Below are 27,950 nucleotides of genomic sequence, written 5' to 3'. Positions count from 1 at the left end.
GTGGCTGATAGAAAACACATTAGTCTGGACGGTGGTGCAAGTCCAAAGAGCTTTTGAAAATAGCAGAATATTCGATTTGGATATCCAATTAAAATAAAAAGAAAATTCGATTAGTATGAATGTATGAGGGAATCTTGGTTTTACATTACGCCAAAATGTCCCCACCACCATCTTCTTTTTTTTGCATTTCTCCATGACTTTTGGAAATCTTTTTTAAAAAATGATTTATTCTTAATCGGAGGATTACCAAAAGTGTCTGGATTCGTCTTAATCCTCTTTGTAGCTTAGTTAACTTTCTTTCTTTGAATTATATTTGTCGTCTAATTGATTCCAAAGTAAAACATTTTGGTCGATAAGGACATTTCTTTTCTTGATTCTTGAATGAATTCTTGAACTAATTAAAATTCGTTTATCATCGAATAGCCCACTAGATTGCTTATTTTACACAAAACGAATCTAATTCTATATAGATTTTAATTATTATTTTTTCATCCAGTACAAAATTCTCCAAAGTTGGTGAAAACATAGAATTTCGAAATTATTCAAACAAATATATACAAATACCGGATTCACCCAAAAAATATATATATACATAAACACCGTACGTAATAATCATTAGTTTTGGTCTTTTAAAAGTACACTTCATGCTTTGCTATGTACACTACACTTCAAGCGTGGAAGCAAACTCTTTTACCCATTGCTTAAGCTAAAAGAGAACAAACAAAGCTTTGCCTATTTTAATCATATACCTTTTGGATTAAAATATGCAAGCATTGCAGAATTATAACTCCCCAAATCGCAACACTTGTTATATTAAAAAAGTTGGAGAAAAAACACAATTTACAAACTTAAATTAAGATTTGTTTTTGTTTTGTTTTGTATAATCACAATGAGAGGCAAAACGAGGTTGTCTCAAGAACATCATCAACTACTTTACCAGATTAAAACCCCGCCAAATCCTTAATTAGCAAACGACCAAAGTTTGCCTCTAAGAACAATCTTCTCTCCTCTCCATCAAATTATCAATATCAATACCTAGTGCTATTTCTCCTTCCCCACCACTTCCTTTTCACTTTCTCCATCGAACCACTGCTCTCTTCACTCCCTAGCTTGCTCAGTATTAGTTTCGTTTCCCTCAACCTCCCTCCATAATCCTTTTTCCATGTCTCAAACATCTGTTTTAGCCTCCTCAGCTCTCTGTCTGGATTCAAGTTTGCTTCCACCTGACCAGATTTCACTTCCACCAAGAACTTTACATCATCACCAAACACTTGAGCTCTCTGTTCGAACTCTTCTGCTAACCTTCCAATCACGCTCAAACCCGCGCTCATAGGCTGTAGTCTCGACCCTCCTCCGTTGCTTGCTTGGCTCCTGAACTGATTACTGCTTGAATCCCAATCCGTTGCATCGCTTGCATTGACCGATGCATCCGAGTTTCTAGCCGAGTCCTCAACCGCTAGGCTTTTCTTTGCTATGGAAAGACTGGACTGCAGTGACCGCATTTGCTTTTGCCAGATCTCTTCCATTGATTTCATCTTTGTCTCGTATTCTGACCACCGGTTCTCATACTGTTGAAGCCTCTGCTGGAGAATGTCATTCTCCTCTTCCTTCTCACGCAGGGCAGCTTCCGCTTTAAGTACCCTGCGTTGAAGCTCAGAAAGTACTGATGCCTTTACTAGCACCTCACCTGACTCATTTGTCTGAGCAGTTGGTCAAATACCGAAACAAAAATAGATCACATCAATGAGATGAAAGAAAACATAAAGATACTGTGAGAAGACAGGAGTGGAAAGTATTATAATCCCTTTACCTTAGTGCCTCCAGATTTTAGCCATCCAATATCCCCTGAGCATCTTCTAACCAACCAACCACGAATTGCTGCGAAGAAGTTACAATAACTCAGTATCAAAAATGAAAAATGAGCTTGAGATTTTCCTAAATGAGATGATCTGTAACATCTAAGAAGAACAATAAACCTTTTTACCTGATTGTATCGAAACCGATGCATCGGTGATGCCCTTATACTGCTGCCTAGCGATCTTGCTTTTAACTTGGCTTTGTATTGTAGCAGCAGCCCTATGCCTCCTTAGTAACTCAGCAAACTCTTTTCTTATCTTCTCTCCACGAATAACTGGAGAAAAAGAGGTGGGAAATAGCAATATCTCAGTTTAAGCTCAAAATGTCTCCATTGCAATTAACACAAAGATGCAAAACCAAGGTAATTAATTGAGACAAAAGAGTCATACATGACTGGAGAACAGAAATTCCCATTTTAAGCTCCTTTAGGTGACAGCGTGCTTGGTATCCTCTAAAAGAGCTTTGAACACGTAAAATGCCATGGAGCGTACGGTTCCTCGTATCCTCAAGAACCCCAATCTGCAATGCACATGAGAATATTATTCATGCACTTTTAAAAGAAAGTCTTTCACATCAGGCGACTAGCTACTATACCTGGCCGGTTCTGAAAAACAACTTTGTGTAGCCAACTTGATACATCTCCGGCAAGATATTAAACTGATGGAGAATCGCAACTGACACACTTAAAGGATCTTTATCAGCAATGTTCTCCACCAAAAGGAAACCATACCTGCAGTATGATCATTTAAAAACCAATATGGTTACAACTTAAGAAGAAAAGCCTTCATTGTCCATTTCATAACTACTAAATGATGAATGGCGTTTTCACCTTCGTGAAAATTTCTGGTGAGACATTCTTGTAGGAAATCCAGACCGTGAAATTCGAACCACTTCTAGGACCCCGCAACATCTTAGCTGCTGTAAGACAAGCCCTTGCTCATACAACCCAGGAGACTGAACATTATTTGGTTTGATGCAGCGAATGAAATGTGGGGTAGTGTTTCCCAAACGTTGCATCAATTGGAAGAGTTGACCCTTGAAAAATCCAGGCAAGATCATTAATAACAAAATATCATAGAATATGAGATGTTTGCTCTTTCTACAGTGTAAGCAGAAGCCTTTAGGATAAGAAAGGGGGTAGAAATAATTATAGTGAGAGAGGCTAAAATTGGCAACCACAACAAGTTTTGAAGATTTATACGCGGTATTCTTGTCACCAGATCTATGCAGATAATGAGTTAAAGTAAAGCATGTAGCCAAAACGAAGTAACATCAGTCAAAATACCCTACCTTAAATTTAGTAGCTACGCTCAAACGCTGGGAATCAGCACCACCTGCTTTGTATAAAGGGCCGGCGACAGGTTTTTCAGATTGGATCAGCATGCTAGAAGCAAATGCTTGAGGAAGGAGGCAAGAACAAGAGGACAAAAGATGAATAGAATCCAAATGCAACAAGTCTCTGTTCTTCTCTAGAAATCCAGTCGTCTCATATGTAACCTGAATCGGAAACGCAATTAAGAAAGCAAGCTGTCAAGAGGTATTCATGTCCGAGACTAGGTTCCTGTTTTCTTTTGAATAATGAGCAACTGTGAAAGAGCTCACAGATCCCATTATAATATGCCTTTTGCATTTTCTGGAATGCCATGTATATTGGTGTCACTGAGGTTTCAGAAGCTATTACCTCTCCTGCATAATGCACAACTGTGAAAAGCTTCCCTTTATCTCCTCTGAAACATGAATTAGAGTGTAGATGCTCTTTTAGCTTGTTTGCAAGTGTCACATCTGTGCCATTTGGAAATGTAGATTCCTCATCCAAAAGAGAGAGCAGCCCCAGCGGTTTCTGCACAGACAACAGACGTAATTGCCTTAAAATACATGTTTCAGACCAAAAAATAAGCATTTCACCAAATAAAAATGTTTCAGCTTTAAAGTAAGTATTTCACCAAATAAACTACGGCTTGGAGTATGTAAAAGTTGAACTCTATTATCTTCTTATTAGGGTGTCCATCTCACTTCCTAGTCTATTCTCTTCTTATTAACTACCTTTTCAAAGAGACTAAGACAATCTTGGTTGTCCTCAAAATCAACCCTGGTCCAGTCAATGCCATCCTGGATATATTCCTGAAAAAAGTAGAAATAAACATTAATATCTTCGATCAGAGAAAATTGAGCTTTTAGACTGTAGTTCTATGTGAATACACGACCAAGCAAATTTAATATATGAGCCGGTATAGTTCATACAGAAAGGGACAACTTGTTACCTCTTGCTCCAGCTTGAATAGATGACGATTAAAGTGTTGCTGCAATCTCTCATTTGCATAATTTATACAGAACTGCTCAAAGCTATTTTTCTGCAGATGAATAAAAGTTGTTTAGCAAATCAATAAAATACATAAATGAACTTCAAAGGCCTCTTTTTGTGTTAAGATATGTCCTCCTAGATCCTAATCGCTATTTCAACTACAATCAACAATTCATTGGCGAAAGAGTTCTAATATTTGTCACTATTTAGGGATGCCATTGCCAACTGAAGGTCAAAATAATAGCTGGTAGCAATTGTGATTTTGTTCAGGAGAAAACACAGAGAGAGACAGAGCAGAAACATACATCAAATGATTCGAAGCCGTAGATATCAAGAATACTGATAGATCTACCAGTCCGCCTCTTTCCCACTGCAAGAGAATTGTTGATCTGTTCAACTAGCCAGTCAAACAGGCACGAATAGATTGATTTTGCTAAAGCATCTCTTGCATCAATGGCCTGCAAGAAAATAAGAAAAAAAATCAGCAAAAGGGAAAATGTTAAGTAAAAGAAAGACAAGACTGACTAAGATATTAAAGATGAGCAAAGAACAGGAATATTGTCATAATATTCGGAGGGATAAAATGCCTACTGTGAGACACTGAGACTTGAGGCCAAACGAGATTGAAAGCATTAATTTCATGTAAATGTGAAGCATGGAATCATGGATGCAAAGAACAACATGCAAATGCAAAAATGTAGACATAAACCAGAGCAGAAAAATTCCAATCTCTCATTTTGCCAAAGTGCTTCTCCATATTGACTCTACAAAACCCTACTTCAAGTCTAATAATACACAAACAAAATGTAAGCAAATCTTGTAAAAGGCATACCTGCGGTAGTGTTAGCTTCTGAACAATGGTATCATTCCTAACTCTCATTTTACGTTTTGATAAAGTTAGCGTGAGGTCATTGATGTTGCACCCAATCAATTTAGCGACAGTTGACAAACCTGAAAAAGAAAAAACAAGTACATCACATAGCTAATCTATCTGCCGGATGAGGCAACACATTAAGCAAAAAAATTCTTGTTTCCAACTCCAAGACCCGAGACATCATAGAGATGATGGAAATGTCCGGAATATAGTACATCAACATCATAGAAAAGCATAGTGGGCATGCAGATCAACGTTCACGGACGCAAAAAAGAAACATTTATACTCAAATAATGTAAGCATCACTAGTTAGGGACTAAAGTGGCTTACTTTCATCTGCTACAGGTTCAACATGGTTTTCATTGTCAATAACGGTGAAGGAAACATTCCCCAGCCATAATACTGCAGCAAGCATTGCAAATACACTTTCTTGATCTTCTTTACTAACGTGCACAATGTCTAGAGCTTCCTGCAACAGCGAAGGATTAATCAATAGATAGAAAAATAAAAATCTGAAATGACTAGGAAGAAGAAAGTATCTTCTGAAAGAGGGAATTACCTTAACAGTGTGAAAACGTTCAGCATCATCCACTCCATTGATTGAATAACAATTACTCTGTCCCAAATATTTATACTCATGTGCGCTTGTCAGATTTAGCTTCTCTGCATTTTAATAATGAATGGGGAAAACAAACACAAATAAATAACTTTCCACCATTTACTAAACGTATATGTAGACCTAACAATTACAACATTGACTCAAAGACTGATGGTTGACATAATTTATCTTCATTTAAGATTGATACAACCGAAAACATGTTAAGCACACAAAGTTAATCTGAAAACCTACAGTAAACAATTTACAGACTTGATAACGGCCACCAACAACTAGGTCAGAAGGTTTTAATCAGTGATTGTTCTAGCTGTCAAGAAAAAAACTGTATTCTTCTCTTTAAAGTCACCTTTATAAGAAATCTTTTAGGATTCATTTTTTCTAAACATACCTCTAAGTGCAGGTGACGCCCCAGCACAAAGCTGATAAAATATATGATATGATCTTTCCCCTTCAGCACATTGGACTACTCTAGACTGTTAAAATGTGTCAACGTACAAAGAAAAAAAATGTCAATGTTAATGAATCATGTTCAAAAAGGAAAGAAATTGAGCAGGGAAAATCATCTAACGAAGCTACCTTTTCAAGTAAAACTGCAAAGTTTGAAGAACATGCCAAAAAAAAAGGAGCTAAGTTAGCTTTGTAGAAATAAATAGACAAAATGAAGTTGCAAAATAATAAGGTTTGCACTTACATGTTTGAACTTGAGCACCAGATATCTTTCCACTTTCACTAAAATGAATCTCGATTAGCTTCCCCTGTAAATTTTAATATCAATACAACATTGTGAGACATACGAAGACCCAAAACATTCAACAACATAGCATACGGGATTAATGATATACAAAAAGCACTGTAATGAAAGGGCTTACAAAACGACTAGAATTATCATTTCTCAATGTTTTTGCATTTCCAAATGCTTCCAAAATGGGATTAGTCTTAAGTATCTCATATTCGATTCCGCTTCCACCTCCAAGAGCAGCCAAGTATTGCATAGCTATCTTAGCTGTCTCCGTTTTCCCTGCTCCACTCTCGCCGCTGGATGAGAATTAGAATCATGTTATAAGAATACTCCACAATACACAAACTGGAAGCACCACTTTATTCAACAAATTTACTAGTCTCAGTGTGTCGAAACTAATGCATCTCTACATGTCATGAAGACTAATGTATAGCCAAAAAGTGCACTCATGCTACTGCCATATGAAATCAATAGGCGTGAAAATTCACAAAAACTCAGCATAAAAGAGGACATTTCTACTAACCTGATAATGATAGATTGGTTAACTTCATCTGGATTGGAAAAGATAAAACGGTGTGAGAACTGAAATGTTTTTTTATCTCATGAGAATTGCAAAGTTAACTTTCAATAATTAACAAACAATAAAGCATGATCTCACCGCGTATCATTTCGCGAATCGCTGTATCTGCAATTGCATAAACATGAGGACTCTCATTTGATCGCTTCCTGTATTCTTCAATGTAGCGATTTCCGTATAAAGGAACCTCCTTGAAAGGATTCACAGCCACCAAAACTGGCCCTGCCTTTGTCTAGTGCCAAAAAAAGGAAAAAGCTTAGAAGCAATAATAAATGCTGGAGCATACCAAATGACAACAGATTCAACACTATTACCCTGATGAACAAAACTATCGAAACAAAAGACTTACATAAATCATATCTTGGTTGTATCGATAGTTGAGGTTGTACAACACTGATGGCTCATTTAAGTAACTTAGTTGCATTAGATCGTCTACTCCATCAAGAATATCAGGATTTGCAGGTACTAGAGTCTCTGATATAACTTTTATAACCTGTTTAATCAAGTGCAGAAGTGATAGCTGATCATCCACTTGAACTATTAACTCATGCCTACCTTGGGATACAAAAAGTCACTTACTTTTCCCTCGGGCAAAGAAATAACAGACTCCTCTCCTGAAGTTGACAATATCTTCCCAAGCTCCCAGTTACCATTTGGAAGTTGAATCCAAGATTGCAGTATCTAAAGTTAAAAACTGTCAAAATTTCATCCCTACTCTTATAACTTCAGAAGCAATAAGTTTGTTCTCAATTTCGCTAGAAATCCATCATATCCATCGAATGTGTGACTGTGCCACAAAACCCTCAACCCTTGAGTATCAGAAGTAATACCTTCTTTCGAGCATATGCACTAGTGTCGCTCCACCTGCGTTCATCACTCTGAGGCAAGGGCATTGTAGCAGTACCAGGATCCACACCATCGATCAAAGACTGATCTTCAACAAAAACACCATGCCCGCTATAAGGTGAATCCTCAGTATCCCCAGCAGCAGTAGCAGTTCGACTAACACCATTCCTTAAGCCAACTTTTCTTGGAATACTCGAATTGGTTGAGGAAACACTCCCGCCAGAAGATTTTTCAAGTCGATCCGAGATTGCTGAACCATCGAATCTATAGTCTGCCGGCAAAGATTTAAGCGACTGCATGGATGGAGTAACCTTTTGGGACATTTTACTGCAAGAAAGAAACGAAACTTATCAGCTTAAATGGAAATGTTCAAGAAACAAAAAAAGTAAAGAATCTATATTTGGTTTCCATCAAGCTTTAGAAGAAGAACCCCACTCCAAAAGACCTATCTAGCTTCTAATGGCGGGGACCATACTTTTAAGGACATAGACTGAAATGCTTTTTTTTCCTTAGTCTTCAGTCAGTGTTTTCAAGTTTCTCTATCAGAATGGGAAATGTTAGGCCAAATCTCTGAATGGAGTAAACAATGAAACGACGACATTCATTGAAGAGGTTGACGAAATCTTGAGAAGGAGAGTTAAAAAAAAAAAATGCGATTAAAAATTTAAAATATCTAAAGGGATTGCCTGGTTGACATTTTAACACATCTCTTGCTGAAATTTTCAGCAAATCGAAAAATTGAAAAAAAATGCTAACAAATCTAGCTCAAATCTTGCGATGCAAAAGACAACTTCCTTATTTCTATGTATGTTCACTTCCCTACACACAAACCAAACAGAAGACGATACGAAATTTCTAATTTTGTTAAGAATTCATAAAAAAAAAAAAAAAAGGAGAAACAGAACAAAAGCAGAAATTTTTCAAATTTGTTGGATTTAAAGACCCTTTCAAATACCTTCCAAGAATCAGAGCTCTGCTCAGCAAAAAGATATAAAGCCAATCGGCAACACCTTGAGTAGAAAACTTCAGATTCTCAAAAAAAGAATTGATTTTTCTGGAAGATAGATCTCAGACAGAGAAAACCCACCACACAGAAGAAAACTACTTCAGATTCTGTAAACAACTCCGGAAATGGAAGAACAAACAAAAGGGGTAAGAACAGAGTACACTAATGCGGTTGAAGAAGTGAAATTACAGAAAAAGAAGAAAAAAAAAAAAAGAGTAGAAATCTCCAAAGTAAACAGTGGAGATTTCAATTTTTCAATTTACTGAGAAATTTTGGAGAGAATATCTTAAAAAGTGCAGCTTCTTTTCTCTGCTTCACAACAAGAAAAGAAGGAAGAAGAAAAAAAAAAAAGAAAAAGGAAAAAAAAAGAGAAACTGCTGTTTTTCCTATTTTTCTTTTTAATTTTATCTCGTAATTTTTTAACAAAAATAAAATTTAAAATTATCCGACAATTTTGAATGTCTTTGCGTTTTTTTGCCACCAACTGAATTTTGAAAACATGAATTGTCAGCACCTCACATGCTCTGAAATGACGATTATGACCTCGTTTTGTATTTATTTTCTTAAACCGATGTTGTTGCTTCTTTTTAATTTTTAAGTTTCAGATCATAGATTTTAATGCTGATATTTTCCTCTTTTAATGTACTTAATTCGAATTTAAGATCCTTTTTTCTGAATTTTTCTACAAATATTTACTCACTAATTATAAGAATTGATAGATTAATCTTGGGGGAGTGTGTTGGGTGAAGTACTTCATGTAACTTATTTATACTAGCTATGCTCTTTTCATTTTTATTAATTCGTGTTATTTTAATTTGTAACATGATTTAGCCTTTGAATGGTGTATAGTATACTACGGACCGGACTAAAATTGGACTAATCAACACTTAATTTACTATTTACTATTGCGTACTAGTATGCATTGTTGTATATTAAAAATCTCTATATTAGTACATATAACTTTATAGTCCATATCATTTTAAATTCACTATTGGTCTGCATTTTTCAATCCACTGAAAAGTTTCATACCATTATAAACTTCATACTAACCTGCTCTCTATAATTTAATGTTTTGCATACCACAATATTGGTATGCATAGTCCACGTACACCATACCATACAATCATTCCTTAATAGTCTTTTTTTTTTTTTGGTTCCAACATGATTTAGTAGTTATCTTTGAATTTTGTTAAGAGTTTAGTTTTCGATGTGTAAAATGTGTACTATTCTTTTGCAGATGTAATATTAGCTTTTTATATAGAATTGATTGTAGAATTAATGATTCTCTCGTTGAGAAAATTTAATATCAAATATAAATCCAACTGTAACATTAACCAGTTGCTATCTCAGCCATCAAAAATATCAAGAAAGCTAATTAATGTGCAAGAAGTAAGAGATTAGAATCGGTCCATATGTTTTCTATTTCTCAAAAATACATCTGCAAAAATTTTAATATATCATTTTCTATAATTAAGTCAACCATATATATTAATTAAGAAAATGAGAATATTTGGAGTTTAGATTCGTTTTAATATAAAGGTACAAACATCCTTTCCAAGGTCACATACACACACTATGTGAGCTATGTTGATGGGCAATGTTATTATTGTTGAAAGTTCAATTTGATCATCGTCATGTAATTCATATTCATTCTTAATCATTAGCAAATTCGATTAACGATTTGTTTTTTTACGTTTCGTATTGCTAATAACCAGCGGTAGTAATTTTTTTTATACATTTTGTTGTCGCTAATTAAGCAACTATTTCTAACATTAGTGTTTTAAATTTTGAATTAGTGTAATATATACCACCAAACAACCACAATTCAGTCTTTAGTTATTACTTATTAGTCGTTACTGTGACGAAACGATCGAACACAAAATAATCGTTGGTTAACTTCTCAAAATATCTTGTGACGTTGGTATATTGATTTAATTATTGAAAATAAGTGACTTACCTTATATATACTTTTAAGAGGATGATATATATTTCAACACTGCAAACTTATACATATGTATGTTTCTTCAAATTATATTATTCAAAATGATAAAATGGTCACTTTTGAAAAGAAAAAAAAAAGTGAACGACTACCAAATTTACACAATATTTAGGATATTATAATTTGGTTTATCATGTATTTTGTTTGCTTCAAAACCCATAATCTACTTCTCTCTGAAATTAGTTTCACCAAAGAATCAACTGCAAAACTTTCTCCAGCCACGAAAGCGAGTAATCGATCACCATCATGACGAGTGTAACAACAATAAGAAAATAACCTCACGTGAAGCGCCATGATTCGTGATTTATTTTAAAAAGTATTTTTTTTAGTATAAGAATTTTTTCATACACAAAAAAAAAAAGTTTTTATCACGATTTATGAAAAAGATGTATGAAAAGGATATTGAAGAGATCTAAACATATACATAATCTATAAAATGTATTTGGTTTTAAATGACTGCTATGTGATAAATAATGGTTAAGAAAGTAATTAAGGTGTATTTTGCTTCAACATTAGTACCAAATACCAATGTGAGATTCTTTAACTAGTAAGTACCGCAAGATTTGTAGATATATAATCATTTCTACAAATGAACAACCTATAAACAAATAATCCACATTTATCACTGAATTCCATGGATATTGTTACTTTTTTCGCATATGAAAACATGTTGTGACCATGTGATTAAGTAAGCCTTTCGAAATCAATTTGTTTTTATGTCGACCACATTATAATGTCACTTAAAAAGCAGCGGTGTGCAAAATCGTGATTGCAAGGTTTCTACTATGTGTAAATCCTAAACCCATTTTTCAGTTTCTCACACTCACCCCTCAAAATGTTAAAGTTGTATACATAAAAGTTGCATTCATATGATGAAAAGGTGAAAAGGGTTTAGAAACATACCGCAAGGGATTGTTTATCTGATATATCTACTTTTAGATATTATCAGCTTTGTTTGCCACTTTCTACGTTTCGTTGTGTCCCATCTTGATCGATGTTTAGATTTCATGTCCGAGTCAAGACGCCGAACAAAAGAGAATCTATCATTGTCGACCAATTGGGCATGGCCACTATTACATTGAAACTTGGAACGTCAAAGCGTCTTCTTCCTCACATATAAGATTAAGATCATTAATAACTTCGGAATTAGACGATCGTTATTGTAGGTATCAATGATATACCCCAAACCATAAATTATATGTCCCCTTCCTTTGGCGGATCTAGTCGATGTAGGACAAACAATGTTGTTTTTTTCATTATGATTGTCCCATAAATTTTTAAACTATGACAATGAAAATATGAGTAGCAAAAGCTTAGGACATGCAAATTTGTAAAACCATGGTCATTCACACTTGCATATCGCACTAATTAAGGTACAAATCTTTTTTTTCTTTTGACAATAATTAAGGGACAAGTCTATGGAACATGGGATCATAATTCCTAGTTAGTTCAACAACAACAAGTACAAAAAGACAATAGTGACTCGCATTCACCTTCTCGTTAGTACTCTTAATTCAATACGTTCAATAAAATTATGCCAAATCAACAAAATTTGGACGGAAATCAAAAGAAAAAGAATTAGTGTAAATTTTCCTGTTAATTATTATGCCAACTCAACAATTCCAGCTATACAAAAAGGGGAAAGAAGGGAAGAATACGTATAGCCAAATTACTAATATTTTACAAACGTGTTACAACAACCCAACTGGGGGTTCCGAAACAACTATGGAGGCCCGTCTGGTTTTCGCCAAAAGAATACTTCTTCATCCAGCCAGTTATTAGAATCCTTACTAGTAAGCAAAAACCTATCAAGTATCAACTACACCATATTTTTTGAAAGAGAGTTGTTTCTTGACCTAGAGACGCTTCCTTGCGCACCTGTCAAGGAACATCCTGATCTTGACGGTGGAGTCGCTGAATATATAGAAGAAAAGCTACCAATAGCAAAAATATTGAAATTAGGGTTTTCTAGTCAGACGTTTTGTGGAAGAAGATGCGCACGTTACTTGGGTATAGGTTTACTTTGGATTTAGTTTTTGGGCAATCTTACTTTTGTTTTAACATCTAATACAGTCAGTTAATTTATGTGAAAATTTTTTGAAAACTATCTCTACTATACGTACGTGCCTCTTGCTTATAGATACAGATCTTCATCAAATAATCGAAGTAAAAAAATACACGTGTTTAAACCTAATGACATACTCCATATAAGCAAATATCTTGTGAGTTAACTTATAAAAGTGTCAAATGTGATAATAATATTCAAATAGAAAATATTTCATTCAATTATACAAGTTTACCTCTAAACATAATTAATCACTTTACAAGAAGACTATTTTGTCGTATATAATTAACATATACATTGCATTTGATTAAGTGAGCCTATAGAATTCACAGTTTGTTGCTTGTCCGCATTTGAGAAGGACGAAGCGATGGGGAAATCACAGGTTGCACAAACTTACGACTACGTGTAGTAATAGATAAGTTTAGAAAACATAAAAGCTGTAAAGTCATTTTATGAAAAGGTCAAATAAACATACCACAAGGGACTGTTTCTTTGATAATATCTCTTCTTCTTTTAGATAATCAGTCACCTTTGTCTGCCACTTCATACTTTTGTGTCCCATTTTTCGTATGTCCAAATGTTTAGATTTGAATGTCTGAATCGCAATTGGGCATGGGGTCTCGATTTCACATACCCAATCCATGGAAAGGTGTTTATGAGAAAAATAAACCATAACACGATAATGAAGATTTGCAAATTTTAGAACTCTCACATTCGTTATAGTATCCCAAAATAAGAACGAATAAACAAAAAACCTTTTTTAAATGTACAAAATATGGTAAGACCTCAATGTCACTTTTGTTTTCCTAATAAAACTACTTTTTTTCTTCTTCTTTTGAACTTGCGATATCCTGCTGATCCAATTTCCAAGCAATGACTCTGGCCAACACATACTGCACCACAAATGAAAAGCAGCAAAAGCATTAGGACAAAGCAAAGGTCTTAAACAAAGGCCAGTCAATGGAAGTGATCTCATTTCTTCAGTGTACTGCAATGTAAACCTCATGGACCCAATAACATCTGGTTCCAAAAACCCAACCATGAAGGTCCACACCGAAGTGTCATAAGTATCAATGTAATGCAATGTATACCTCATGGAGTAACTGGATTAGCGGCAATCCGTAACTCAAATAACAATTTTGTTGCTTATAAGTAGTTGTGCGTCAACCACACCAATTTGATATTTCTCCAAAGAATCAATCAGTACAAACCTTAGCCTTTACCCAACTAACTTACCCATGACCTAGAAGTCTCTTGAATCCACTATTTATGCTAATCTTGAGACTCTTAGTTAACTAGCAAACACGCTCTCTAGTTATGTTCAAATGGCCATATGCAGATGAAATCTTATGCATTCCTCATGAACACTAATCACTTCCACCTCTCCAGCATTTTTAAGAAAGAGCTGCTATTTACATTACCCAGCACAGTTATATCTCAACATCACACCAAGCTAGTGACAGTGAGAAACATCATAAGATATCCATACAAGTTCTCCCCATGTTGTTATCCACATTGAAAATCTCATATCACAAAGAAGAAATGCTAATCACCAAGTTGATCAGAATATCACATGCCAATTTAAAATAAACAAAATGTAGAGAATTCAAGATTAGGCAGGCTACCACACAAGATTAAAAAGAACTCATATATGCACGATCTACAGAAGCGTTGCCTAATTTATGATACAACAAACTATTTCTTCTCTCCAAGGCTTTAAAGTTTGAAGTAATCTACACTAATCACTTTCAGCATCCTGTTGAGTCTAAATAAATTTCTTTATCTTATCTCACGTATACCTCCGAGTCTAGCTCAGCGACCTGAAGATATCTAATAAGCAAGGAAATGTATTGCTAACAGAGGGAGAAGCAAGAGCAAGAAGGAACTAATATGTTACAGTGTTATCTAAAAGTTTGTGCCTATGAAAATTTTCAAAACAAGCAGCCACGTTTAAAACCTCAATATTGCAAAAGAGATGCCTAACTTGAACTTCCCATTTCAACTATTAAATAGAGGCATCAATGCAATGGCTCGAATATAAATTTCTTGACAATGTATAGCCACACATTGACAATGTTCTTGCAGCCACACAATCTATTATTCTGTACCTATCAAAACCCGCAAGTAGTCCAGTGGCACACTAAGACAGCACGGAAATCAAACAAAGGGTTGTTTCATGGCTATATCAGAGGTTAAGTAGAAAGAGAGAGAGAAGACAATACAAACCTCAATCCAAATCTTCACCCCTGGTGTCAAGATTACCTCCACCAGCACCAGGTGCTCCTGACCCTGAACCAGGATCAGAACCAGAGCCATCTTGTCTCCTGAACGGCCAAGGAAGCTGTATGTTAAACCTCCTTGGAGTCTGCTGTCCCTCAACGGAACCCTGTCCATCACCACTCGCCTGAACTCCTTGAGCCCTGTTCTCATAATCAGGATCATCTGTAGGCAACTCATACCTACACACGGGACAGGAGTTGTGCAACTCAAGCCACGGAAGAAGGCAATCCTGATGAAACACATGCTTACAAGGCATCTGCTTAACACCACTACCATCCTCAAACTCATCCATACAAACAGCACACTGGTTCATCTCCGATTTCAACATATCCTTAGTTACCTTAACAGTAGGAAGCGCATCGATGGCTGATTTGGAAGCAGGAGGAGTTCCGTAACGGTTAGGATCATTCTCAGCCAGCTGCTGAATCAACTGCTCAAGACCTGGACCAAAGAAGTAGTCACCGAGATTCCCAGGGATACGATGAGCTGGATCCGAAGGATGATTCTCAACCACGAACTGAACGTGCGTACCGCTAGATCGCAGATGCTGGAGATGATTCTGAAGAAACGAAACCGGATCAAACGCGTCAGACTGCATCGGATTCTGCTGAGTGGAGCGAGCCTGTGGTTGCATCGAAGGACCGAAGAAACTAGAGCTCATGAAGTCCATGCCGGAAGGAGAAGCAGCGGAAGTGCCGAATAAGAGAGGGAGCAAGGTTGAGAAAGGATCAGCCATGGGGAAAAAGGAACCATCAGTGTTAGGGTTGAAATTGGGGGGAGGATTAGGGCTGCGGTCTTCGAATTCTTCGAGAAACCCTTGGTTACAAATTGGACAAAAAGGATCAGCGGATGCGGAAATCGAGATTGTGACTGTGCGATTGCACTGGTAACAGAAGAATATCTTGTCGACCGCCGCTGATGCTGCGGCGGAGCCAGTTGAATTTACGCCGGAAGACATGACGGATTCTGCGAAATTTTTTTTCAGAGCGCGAGAGAGAGACGAGACGAAACGAAACGAGAGGACGAAGGAAGAAAAGAACCGTCGGAGAAGTGAGACAGGAGAGAGAAAATAATTCTTTGGTTTGTGGCCGACCCTAACAATCTTCTATACAATTTGGGCTACAGCTCATTAACGGCCCATGTATAGCTCTTAGTAAGTTTTTAGGAATGTTAATATATTGAATTGACCTGCCTTATTATTATTTTTTTCTGTGGATATCAGATTTATAATTTTTTTTTTATGGATTTGAGATCATTTATTTAATCACTCTACTACTGATTATAATTATTCTAGGAAAGGTTACATTCTAATAGAAAAGTTTTAGATTTAAAAATTAAATAACTTATGTAGAAGGATCTTCTTTAATATGAGGACATTGTAATATGTAATATTTGCTATAGAAAAATTAAATAACATATCAGATGTAAAGATTAGTTCTATATTAGTTTAGTTTAGGAAAATATTTAACTATATGTAAATTAAAGTTATGATTATTAGAGTCAATATAATATTTCCTAAACATTAATGGGTTCTTCTCTTATTACATTCAATAGCGTATTCATTTTTTATAAGACTATGACTTTTCAACTTGGTTGTGAACTTGTGAATCAACACAATTTAGCAAGTGTTTTGGATAACCATAGCCATTGACCTTATGTATGGTTCTAAAACTTAAATATATTGACCTTATTTTTTTTTTTGTGGATATCAGATTTATATATTTTAATGGATTTGAGATTATTTATTTAATCATTCTACTGATTATAATAATTATAGGAAAAGGTTACATTCTAAATAGAAAAGTTTTAGATTTAAAAATTAAACAACTTAGGTAGAAGGATCTTCTTTAATATGAAGATATGTAAAGATTAGTTCTATCATAGTTTAGTTTAAGAACTATTTTACTATATAAAAATAATTTAACATATGTAACTAAAAGTTATGATTAGGAGAATCAATATAATATTTCCTAAACATTAATGTGTTCTTCTCTTATCATATTCAATAGCTTATTCATTTTTCATAAGACTATGACTTTTTAACTTGGTTGGATAACCAGAGCTGGGATATTCTTGTAAAGCATGCATAAGGGTAAATATTTTTATCGTTTAAAGAAATCACCATGAGAGTTGGGATATTCTTCCATATAGGTTGCTGCATTGGCCATGGTCTGAGAACTCGGGTCCTCTTACTTCGAGATGAGTTCTTTATATAGAAATCTCCATGAGATTTTTTCTTTTTCTTTGGGCAAAAAAAATCACCATGAGATTGATAGACTTTAATTTGTTTTCTTGCCTGTAAAACTTGATATATTTAAACTGAATTGTAATATAGTATAGATCGATGAGATATTCAAGCAGCTTATAGTAAAAAAATAAAATAAATACATGATGAAAATGTAAATTATGTAATCTATATAGATTTATGTGGTGTGTTTGCTCTAGGAATATGAGTTCGCACTTTTTTGGTCTTCCTTTTTCCAAGAATAAGGAACAATATTGAAACATGTAAAACAAATCGTCTCGATAATTTTCACGTAATTTCTCCCTGAAAACAATAATTCAAATATCGACAATCACGTATTCTCTTACATAGGTTTAGTATTATTTTCGTCATCATGCCCACCAATAACTGCATCATCTGGGATATACTTTTTCCAGAACCAATGCTGCTTCCAAACTCTTCCCATCTCTTCAATAGGAACACCTCTGGTCTCCGGCAACAAAAAGTAGATGAAACCGTCATGACCGCAACCATGCTTGCAAAGAAGTAGAAGAGACCAAACTTCATGTGTCAAAGCATTGTCAAAAAGAATTGACCAATGAGGAAAGTGAAAAACATGTTGACAGAGACGTTGATGGCTTGTCCCGCTGGTCTGATTTCCAAAGGACATATCTCACTAGGTACCAACCATCCCAACGGACCCCATGACCATGCAAATCCCGCTACGTACACACATATGAAAGCAAGAATCCAATCTGCCGTTGCTGGCGTCAAGGTTCCGGTTCCCGTGGTTCCGAACTTTGAACCGATGAAAGAACCAACAAGAAGCTGGCAGACGAACATTTGAATACCACCTTCAAGAAATAGCAACCTTCTTCCATATTTATCAACCGCGTAAATTGAGACAATGGTTGAAAGCATGTTGACTACACCGGTTATCACAGCGGACATAAGAGAAGCATCGTCACCAAAACCAAGAGTCTTGAAGAGAACAGGAGCGTAGAACATAATGACGTTGATTCCAGTGATTTGTTGGAAAAAGGGAATCGCCGAGCAGAAGATCAAAGCTGGTCTGTATTTACTCTTCATGATGTTCTTCCATGGATACTCCACCTTTTTGGCAGCTTCAACAGCATCAATGAGATCTTGGAACTCATGGTCAACGTTGTCAGCTCCGCGTATCTTCTTCAACATATGTTTTGCTTCCTCGTATTTGCCTCTCTCGAGCATTGAGTTTGGTGTATCGGGCAAAATGAATGATCCAATCACCATGACAACCGCTGGAACAGCTGCTAAACCTAAAGAAACCCTCCATCCATTTTGAGCCATCTTTGATGTTCCATAGTTTATCATATTTGCCGCCAGGATTCCAATCGTAATAGCCATTTGAAAACCAATGTTTAGAGCTCCTCTTAACTTCGCTGGAGCCATTTCCGAGAGATATACCGGAGTAGACTGCATGCACACACAAAAAAATAAGTATAAAAGATTGAGATATTAACCTAAACCACATATATAGATGATACACAAGAAAACAACATATGCCTTACCTGGTTAGCAAATCCAACACCAACACCGAGCATAAGTCGACCGATGATGAGCATTGCAACATTAATGGCAAACGCGTTGAAAAGTGCACCGATGAGGAAAGCAAGTCCACCGGTAAACATAGAGACTTTACGTCCATACTTCCTAGTGATAACAGAAGCGATAAAGGAAGCTACAAGAGCTGCGATGTAGAGAGAAGAAGTGAACAATTGGAGCATTTGGTTATCAAATTTACAGTAAGCCGTGTCGTGCTTCGCCTTATGCATCTGGCTCTCTACATGAGGGAAGAACTTGGTAAGAAACTCCTCCATCGATGTCACTCCTCCTGAGATTCCAAGGTCATAACCAAACAGGAGACCTCCCATGGCGGCAACAATACATGTAATGATAACGAAACCTGTGACTCCTCCTTCATAACTTCTTCCACCACCTCCTCCTTCTGATACAAAAGCTCCTCCTGCCATTTTTTTTTGTTGTTGTTGTCTAAGAAGAAGTCTTGTAGCTTAATTCGAAAATGTTCGCTTTGTGATCTTTTTATATAGATCAATGTGGTTACCCTATAATTAGGTGTATTGAGTAATATTGCGTGTTATGTTATAACTTGTAAGTTTTATCTGTCTTTGTATGACTTGGGAATTAGGATTAGGGGAAGTAGCTAGTTAGTTGCAACAAGAGTTTTCTTATTGTTATAAACGCCAAGTTTCATGAAGACTCTTGACTGTGTGTTGACCGTTTCTTTTACAGACATTCTTTTCCTTATTTATCGATCTTTTCATTTTACATATGAGAGATCAGATAATATCCTCTGTCTATAAGGACTTCTTAAATCTGTTTTATATTGACAATACCCAAAAATAGAAACTTGTCATATAACAAATTCATAATCGATCTCTTTCAAATTTAACGTTTCATGTAACAAATTAGTTCGTTGACAAAAGAAAGTATAAAAAAAATTCATGATCATTTAGGTCAATTTGATTTCTTTTCTATAAATAATATTTCGGCAAAAAAAGAATTTTGTATACAATACATAGGTTAAAAAGAAATGGAAAACGTAGGAGTTAAAGCAAATGAAAAAAGTAGATTAGAAAGAAAGAACTTCAGTTATCAATTTCCATGAGCTCGTTGTCAGGTCAATTTGATTTGGCATCTCACGATTAGGTTTGGTCGGGAGTTTGACTATGTTCATTTCATGCACGTCAGTCAGTCTCGGTACTTGTATATCTTTTTGGGGAAATAATACTATCACTAGATATAGTTTTATATTAAACGATCATTTGTTACAATGTGTCATGTACAAGTACTTATTCATAAAATTTGTTGTATAGAAGAGGTACTTCATACTTGCAATTATTGGTAAATAATATGGTAAGCCTTTCGTATAAACTGATGACTAGTCTTGTTTCTTGCACAAATCATATTAACACTCTTTCTATCAAATAAAGAGATTCACAGAAGCGGCGGATCTAGGGAGAAAGGTAATATGGGACACAAATTTTTTTTTAACCAAAATTTTTTTCAGCACTAAAACACATAACAAAACGTGTAAAAATATTGAGGAAAAATTGCAAAAGTTAGGTTTTGAACCCTTCACATTCTATATAGGATGGGGCACTCTTTCCAAATAGGCTAAAAAATATTATTATTAACTCATCACCTAAACAGATTTAAAAAAGGTGTATGGGGCACGTGCCCCACCCACTATAAAGTACTCTCTCTCTTAACTAAATATTTTTAAACAGACAAAAAAAGATTTAATATTAATTAACTAAAACTGATAAAACATCAATATTTGTGAGACAAAAAAAAATCACATAACATCAATCATTGAGGGACAGAGGAAGTATAAACGTAGATCCGCTCCTGATTCACATATATGTTATCGAAGTAACAAAGCACAAGAGACAAACAGATTTTAAAATTTTATATTTTTATATTTGTTTTTCTTAACTTTCTTTAACAAATTTTAACAAATAGACTTGAATAAGAAGAAGAAATAAAAAAGAAAGAACAAACTAGAAAAGCTAACTCTCTGCATCTAAAAACAGAGCAGCTTTCTTTTAGGGAAGTAAAGGCATTTTCATTCTTATTTCATCCCAATAAAATCATCACTTTCTCTTTTTTCAGATTTTCTCACAAATCTTTTGCCCAAAGAAGACTCAAGAGTTTTCACCGTCATACGGACTTCTGTTGCATCTCAGCAGCACCCATATTAACAGCTTCATCAGGAATAAACCTTCCCCAGAACCAGTGTGCCTTCCACACTCTGTTCATCTCTTCGATTGGCACATTCTTCGTCTCAGGCAACATCAAGTAGATGAATATAGTCATTATGACGACAAAGAAGGCGAAGAAGAAGAATAGTCCGAATTTCATGTGACAGAGCATAGTGAGGAAGAGCTGTGCCACAAGGAATGTGAAGAACATGTTGACCGATACGTTTATGGCTTGTGCTGCTGATCGGATCTCTAGTGGAGATATCTCACTTGGAACCAACCATCCCAACGGTCCCCATGACCAGGCGAAACCCGCTACATAGATGCAGATCAGTGCCACGATCAGATTAGCATCTCCTTTCCCTATGTTCCCTGTTCCAGCCACTCCGAATTTGACTCCAATCATTGCTCCAATAGCGATCTGCAACATACACCGATGTTTTTGAGTTATTGAGTGTCGATCAAGACATGTAAAGTAGGGTTAGGGTTAGGGTTCTCTGTTACCTGAGAGATAAGCATCTGGATACCTCCTTGGAGGAACAAGACTCTTCTTCCGAACCTATCCACTGTGAAAACAGAGACGAAGGTACACAAGAGCTCGATGATACCCGTTACCATAGCTGATAGGAGGGAAGCTTTGCTACCGAACCCGAGGGTTTGGAACAAAACGGGTGCGTAGAAAGTAATAACATTGATTCCAGTAAGTTGTTGAAAGAAAGGAATGAAGCAAGTCATGATCAATTGTGGTCTGTAACGAGGAAGCAAGATGTTCCTCCATGGGTGTTTCACTTGCTTAGACTCCTCACTCGCATCAATGAGATCTTGAAACTCTTCATCGACTTCATCGGTTCCTCGGATGGATTGAAGCATCTTCTTTGCCTCTTCGGAGTAGCCACGTTCAATGAGCGAGTTGGGAGTGTCGGGAAGGATTAGGGCTCCGATCATGATCATCACTGCAGGGACACAAGCTAATCCGAGAGAGATTCTCCATCCGATGTTTCCTTTCATCTGAGCGGTGAAGTAATTAATGATCGTTGCAACCACAATACCAAAGATAATCGCAACTTGAAACCCGTTGTTGAAAGCTCCTCTTAGATTCGGAGGAGCCATTTCCGATAAATAAACCGGCACAGACTGAAATAAGAAAAAGCATAATAACCAGTTAACCAAGCTGCCAGTGTTACTTCTTCATCAAGGTACTTTACCACAGAAACTTACTTGATTGGCGAATCCGACTCCGAAACCGAGTAGTATACGACCGATGAGGAGCATAGCAATGTTTTGGGCAAAGCCGTTGAAAGCAGAGCCGATGAAGAAGGTAAAACCACCGAGGAACATCGACCATTTCCTACCGAAAACTCGAGTAATGGTGGAGGCGAAGAGAGAAGAGATCAAAGCCGCCACATAGAGAGACGAAGTGAAGAGAGTGAGAAGCTGACTATCAAATCGACAGTACTCGTTCTCGTGAGCGTTCTTCATCTTCTTGTGCACGTAAGGGAAGAACTCTTCCAAGAAAGGCTCCATCGAGGTTACCCCTCCTACAAGAAATTAAAAAAAAAAAAAAAAAAAAACCAGAATTAGTCACCGGACATTTACTAGCTGAAAGAAAGAACAAGATTTGAATCTGAGAAGAAAAAAGAAAAGAAACCTGAGATTCCAAGATCGTATCCGAAGATGAGACCACCAAAAGCACCGATGTAGTTATAGTTCCGAACACCCGGCGTTTGACTGACGAATCCTCCGGCCATTTCTCCGATTTGAGCCAAAAAAAAGATCAACAAAAAATTGCTTAAAACGACGTTGTGGAAAATTCGGTGTTTGTGGTTGACTTGGCTCTGTTTTCAGACAGAGGAGATCTTGTTCTTCGTCTTTTTGTGTTAGTTTTTGTTTTCCTCTTCAGATAATTAGTGAGATCTGGTTCGGATTCAGACAAAGAAAACAAAAAGAAGAAGATACTAGTTGATTTTGAAAAATGAAGAAGATTTGAGTTGAATATATAGCATTCGTCAAAATTTAACTGTCGGCTGTCTTTGAGGTTTGGAACACCAAGTTTCATCTTTATCAAAAAAAAAAAACACACCAAGTTTCATGGAGACTCTTAACTGTGTGTTAGACCGTTTCTTTTACAGACATTATTTTCCAAATTTATCGATCTTCTCATTTTTCACATGAGAGATCAGATAATATCCTCTGTCTATAAGGACTTCTTAAATCTGTTTTATATTGATCAATACCCAAAAATAGAAACTTGTCATATAACAAATTCATAATCTCTTTCAAATTTAACGTGTCATGTAACAAATCAGTCCGTTGACAAAAGAAAATATAAAAAGAAATCCATGATCATTTAGGTCCAATTTGATTTCTTTTCTATAATTAATGTTTCGGCAAAAAATAATTTTATATACAATACATAAATTACAAAGAAATGGAAACATAAGCAGTCTGTTATAGAAAGATGTAAGGTTAACTTGGATAATGATTGAAACGTGCACAAAAGCATTTTTTTTAAAGAACATTTTGACCCTTCTCTCAAGCGCTAAGTTACACAAAATCTCTTGTAAAATATGATAATTAAAGTTTTCTCTCTTGTTCTAGGTTAAGATTCAAGAGAAACAAATAGAGATTTTGTTTTTTCTTTTTGTGTTTTTCATTAATGTTTTTCTTAAACTTTGATTTTGTGAATCTAAATTTTTCTTTGTTTTTCGTACTCTTTTTTTCTTTTGTGTGCGGAGGAACAGAGTTTTATAGAGGTCAAAGGTTTTGAACGTACGTTTGCAACCGTACGTCTAAAGACATAACCATTCACTCAAATATTGCAGTGGTTAATGAAATAACCGTTTAATAACACTTAAATCTCCAACATTCCTCCCCCATTTAAGTGTACTCTTTGATTCACGACTTTAACAACACATAAACCAAACTTACGCATAAATGTAAATATCGTAACGATTGAATTTACATCTTAGTAATATTATACATTCCAAATACCCGAGAATCAGGATGTCCAATGGATTGAATCCTTTCAACTCATTTGGGTACATGAAGATAATACACACACAAATTTTCACACTACTCTAAGTGTTTATACTTAACACTATTATAAGTCATGTGTCCCTATCCATTCATAAGTATATAGGAAGCTAAGTCCAAGTTTCTTGATGCGGCTCCACTTAATACTCATATAGGTAGATCTTTTATTCTTGGACCTGCAAATGCAATTTTTTAAAAGATCTATTAAGAAGATAACTTCAACCTAATCATTTCTTGCAGATTCAAGCACTTACTTTGGGATGATACAACAAGTGCTTCAATCTTTAACTGTAAGCTTTCCACATTAAATTCTGCCTCTAATGTTGTATTAGAGGAGAATTGGGTATCCCACAATTAAAAGTTTCAAATGGACATTAAACCCATCCCTCTAGCCGACTTGATCACCAAGTCTCTAGCTAATCCTTCAGTCAAGTGATCCGCTAGATTTTGTTCAGACCGAACAAAATGTATGGTAATTGCCTCATGAGTGATCAACTCACATATCATGCTATGTCTAATACCAAGGTGTCGTGACTTACCATTATACACTTGGCTATAGGCTCTAGCCAAAGTGGCTTTACTATCACAATGCATACAAATTGGTCATACCGGTCTCGGTCACAAAGGAATCTCATAGACAAAATTTCTTAGCCAGTCTGCGTCTTTGCTGGCAGCCGCTAACACTATGAACTCTGATTCCATAGTCGAACTTGTAATACAAGTTTGTTTTCTATAATCCCAAGAAATTGTATCTCCTCCAAGCAAGAACACCCAACCACTTGTAGAAGAGTGACTTTCTACGTTGGAGTTCCAACTCGCATCGGAATATCCTTCTTAAACCGAAGGAAATCCAACATAAGACAAACCATAATTTATGGTTCCTTTTGAGTACTTAAGCATCCGTCTTATAGCTTGTCAATGGTGAGTACTAGGGTTACTAGTATATCTACTCAACTTTCTTACCGCATAAGCTATATCCGGTATAGTATTTGTCATGGCAAACATTAAACAGCCAATTAGTTGTGAGTACTCAAGTTGTGAAATCGCTTTTCCCGTATTAGGCACAAGCTTCACACTTGTATCCATGGGAGTGCTCACAGGAGAACATTTCTCGTAATTGAACCTTTTTAGCACCTTTTCAATGTAATGAGATTGAAATAAACATAGGGCTTTGTTCTCACGCTTGATTCAAATTTCAAGAATGACATCCACCTCCCTCATGCCTTTCATGGCAAAATTTGATGACAAAAACTCTTTTGCAAGTTCTACTTGTCTTAAGTTGGTACCAAAGATCAGCATGTCATCAACATAGGCAAATGATTACTCCATTACCGGAATCATCAAATTTACTATATAAGCACTTGTCTGCTTGATTCAACTTGAATCCATTTGATAAAATAGCTGCATCAAATATTTGATGCCACTGTTTAGGTGCTTGCTTCAGCCCATACAATTACTTTATTAACTTACACACCTTTTGCTCATTCACGAGCATAACAAACCCTTCGGGTTGCTTCATATATACTTCTTCTTCCAAAAACACCGTTCAAGAACGTTGTTTTTATTGACCAAGATCACCCCGTCCGTACAACTATGAGGCTGTCCGTACAACTATGTGACAAGGCCGAGTCATCTATGAGAATAAGGAGGCCTTATTGGTGTAAGCCCATGAGAAGGTTCGAGATCCTCCTTTTAGCCGTTAGAGAAGAAGAGAGAGTGGAGTCACGGGTTGTGCTTCGTTTAAGGAAATATGGAGGGGTCGCTTTCAATCTTGGGAAGATCCAATTCTCTTTCCTTATCTCTTATGCGATTTATTGTAAAGGGTGTAGCCCTAGTTCTCTTAGTATATATAGTCCTTTGTAAACCTTTGTAAGATATACTTATGGAATATAACTTTCTCTCATTCTTCTTGCCGACAATTCTCTTCTTCTCAACCTCTTCCACTTAAATCCCAACATGGTATCAGAACAGTTTTTCGATCTTTGATTCTCTAAACCTACTCGTATTTTCCCTCATATTCTATCCTCTTCAATCTTTCTCTCTATTCTCGGTTACTTGCATTCCATACTCGCTACTCAACATTCTTAGTTATCATTTTTCTCTATCTTTCGCGAATCTCGCTCATGGACACTACCAAACCTATTGTTACACCGGTGGTCTTAAAGGGGGCCAACTATTTGTTGTGGAAAAGAACCACAAAGACCGCGTTGAGTGGCCGGGGACTATGGATTCACGTTGAAACGGACCAGTTTCCCAAGAAAGTCACCAAGAACGACGGTAAAGAAGGAAAGGAAGAAGACAAGGAGGCTGAACTCGAGAAGGAAATCAAATGGTTTCAAGAAGATTAGACCATGCTTGCCATTCTTCAGAATTCGCTTGATGCACCAATCCTTGAAGCATACTCTTACTGTGAGACGGCCAAGGAGTTATGGGAGACACTTGCGAACGTGTATGGAAACATGACCAACTTGACCAGGATGTTTGAAGTCAAAAAGGCTATCAACTGTCTTCACCAAGAAGACTTGGAGTTCACAAAGCATTTTGGCAAGTTTAGGTCTCTTTGGGCCGAACTAGAGATGCTTCAGCCGAGCACCATAGATCCGGCCATCCTCAATGAAAGAAAGGAACAAGACAAGGTCTTCGGTCTTCTTCTCACTCTGAATCCGGCGTTCAACGACCTTATCAAGCACATCCTTCGTGGTGACAAGCTTCCGACTCTTGAAGATGTGTGTTCTCAAGTTCAAAAAGAGCAAGGGTCGCTAGGCTTGTTTAGCGGTAAGGAGGACTTGGCTACGGCTAACAAGGGAGTTTACAAGCATGAGGACCGGAAAGCAATGGTATGCGACCATTGTAAGAAGAGGGGTCATCTGAAAGACAAATGTTGGATCCTTCACCCGCATCTCAAGCTGGCAAAGTTCAAGGCCAACCTATCGCAAGGAGGACCAAGTGGTCAAGGCACCGGAGCAGCAAATTAAGGAGACGCAGCAGCCACGGCCATGGTAGCTTCCCTTGGAGACCTGGTGAGAAATTCGGACCTAGAGGCCCTCATCAAGTCCATTGCCGCACTAAAGGACTCCGGTACCACTTTCTTTGCTTCAAAACCTAGTACCTCACTTGTTCTAGACTCGGGTGCTTCTCACCATATGATTAGTAACCCTAGTCTTATACACAACATAAAACCGGCACTAGGTAATGTTATCATTGCTAATAGAGATAGAGTACAGGTTAAAGGAATAGGAGAACTAAAATTGTTTGATAAAAGTTCTAAAGCCTTCTTTATGCCTTCATTTACTTCGAATCTCTTATCGGTAAAGAAAGCTACTACAGATTTGAATTGTTATGCGATTTTTGGGCCTAACAGTGTACATTTTCAGGATATTGAGAGTGGAAAGGTTCTTGGAGAAGGAGATGGTAGAGGAGATCTCTATGTCCTAGAGAAAGCTTCAAGTCCTTCTAATTTGTTTTCTTTTGCTTCGAATCTTAGTAGTAGTTTAAGTGATGTGTGGCATGCTAGACTAGGCCATCCTCATTCTCGTGTATTTGAATTAATGTTGCCCAATGTTTCGTTTGATAAATCCACTTGTGAGTCTTGTATTCTTGGTAAACATTGCAAGACTATTTTCCCTAAATCAAGTACAATTTATGAACATTGCTTTGATTTAGTACATTCTGATGTGTGGACATCTCCTTGCCTATCTAGGGATAATAACAAGTATTTTGTGACCTTTATTGATGAGAAATCTAAATATACTTGGCTCACCTTGTTAC

General features: G+C 36.4%; 4 protein-coding genes across 7 annotated transcripts; all 4 read right to left on the bottom strand.

Annotated features, from left to right (window-relative positions):
- Window positions 1-781: 781 nt before the first annotated feature.
- LOC104746398 (myosin-1) lies at window positions 782-9,193 on the bottom strand. 4 transcript variants are annotated; one of them, XM_010467863.3, is made up of 24 exons: window positions 8,767-9,193; window positions 7,796-8,138; window positions 7,545-7,646; window positions 7,315-7,458; window positions 7,047-7,197; window positions 6,912-6,939; window positions 6,519-6,684; window positions 6,341-6,404; window positions 6,226-6,239; window positions 6,038-6,122; window positions 5,593-5,696; window positions 5,364-5,502; window positions 4,992-5,110; window positions 4,465-4,617; window positions 4,119-4,208; window positions 3,901-3,978; window positions 3,539-3,697; window positions 3,148-3,354; window positions 2,687-2,892; window positions 2,452-2,587; window positions 2,247-2,376; window positions 1,985-2,131; window positions 1,811-1,878; window positions 782-1,700 (listed from the first exon to the last, which is right to left on the bottom strand). In XM_010467863.3, the coding sequence occupies exons 2-24, from the start codon at window positions 8,132-8,134 to the stop codon at window positions 1,029-1,031; spliced, it is 3,501 nt and encodes a 1,166-aa protein (XP_010466165.1). In that variant the 5' UTR covers window positions 8,135-8,138; window positions 8,767-9,193; the 3' UTR covers window positions 782-1,028. The 4 variants fall into 4 exon arrangements, with proteins under 4 accessions (XP_010466165.1, XP_087345446.1, XP_087345447.1 ...); XM_087489320.1 differs by having other exon boundaries at window positions 5,364-5,696; XM_087489321.1 differs by having other exon boundaries at window positions 5,364-5,696; window positions 8,899-9,014.
- A 4,340-nt stretch (window positions 9,194-13,533) lies between these two features.
- Window positions 13,534-16,292, bottom strand: LOC104746397 (E3 ubiquitin-protein ligase RING1-like). Its single transcript, XM_010467861.3, has 2 exons — window positions 15,108-16,292; window positions 13,534-13,774 (listed from the first exon to the last, which is right to left on the bottom strand). The coding sequence occupies exon 1, from the start codon at window positions 16,117-16,119 to the stop codon at window positions 15,109-15,111; it is 1,011 nt and encodes a 336-aa protein (XP_010466163.2). The 5' UTR covers window positions 16,120-16,292; the 3' UTR covers window positions 13,534-13,774; window position 15,108.
- A 1,393-nt stretch (window positions 16,293-17,685) lies between these two features.
- Window positions 17,686-19,397, bottom strand: LOC104748351 (sugar transport protein 10-like). The gene is made up of 2 exons (XM_087489053.1): window positions 18,936-19,397; window positions 17,686-18,840 (listed from the first exon to the last, which is right to left on the bottom strand). Exons 1-2 carry the CDS (start codon window positions 19,395-19,397, stop codon window positions 17,956-17,958), a joined length of 1,347 nt encoding a protein of 448 aa, XP_087345179.1. The 3' UTR covers window positions 17,686-17,955.
- Window positions 19,398-20,846: 1,449 nt separating this feature from the next.
- On the bottom strand, window positions 20,847-23,113 carry LOC104746396 (sugar transport protein 4). The gene is made up of 4 exons (XM_087486656.1): window positions 22,798-23,113; window positions 22,368-22,687; window positions 21,654-22,283; window positions 20,847-21,570 (listed from the first exon to the last, which is right to left on the bottom strand). Exons 1-4 carry the CDS (start codon window positions 22,895-22,897, stop codon window positions 21,109-21,111), a joined length of 1,512 nt encoding a protein of 503 aa, XP_087342782.1. The 5' UTR covers window positions 22,898-23,113; the 3' UTR covers window positions 20,847-21,108.
- Window positions 23,114-27,950: the final 4,837 nt, after the last annotated feature.

The sequence above is a fragment of the Camelina sativa genome, chromosome 15 (genome assembly GCF_030686135.1).
Source record: "Camelina sativa cultivar CO46 ecotype springtype chromosome 15, ASM3068613v1".
NCBI classification, from domain to species: domain Eukaryota; kingdom Viridiplantae; phylum Streptophyta; class Magnoliopsida; order Brassicales; family Brassicaceae; genus Camelina; species Camelina sativa.
The sequence above is the reverse complement of the archived record's forward strand: the minus strand, read 5'-3'. Positions and strand labels throughout refer to the sequence as shown.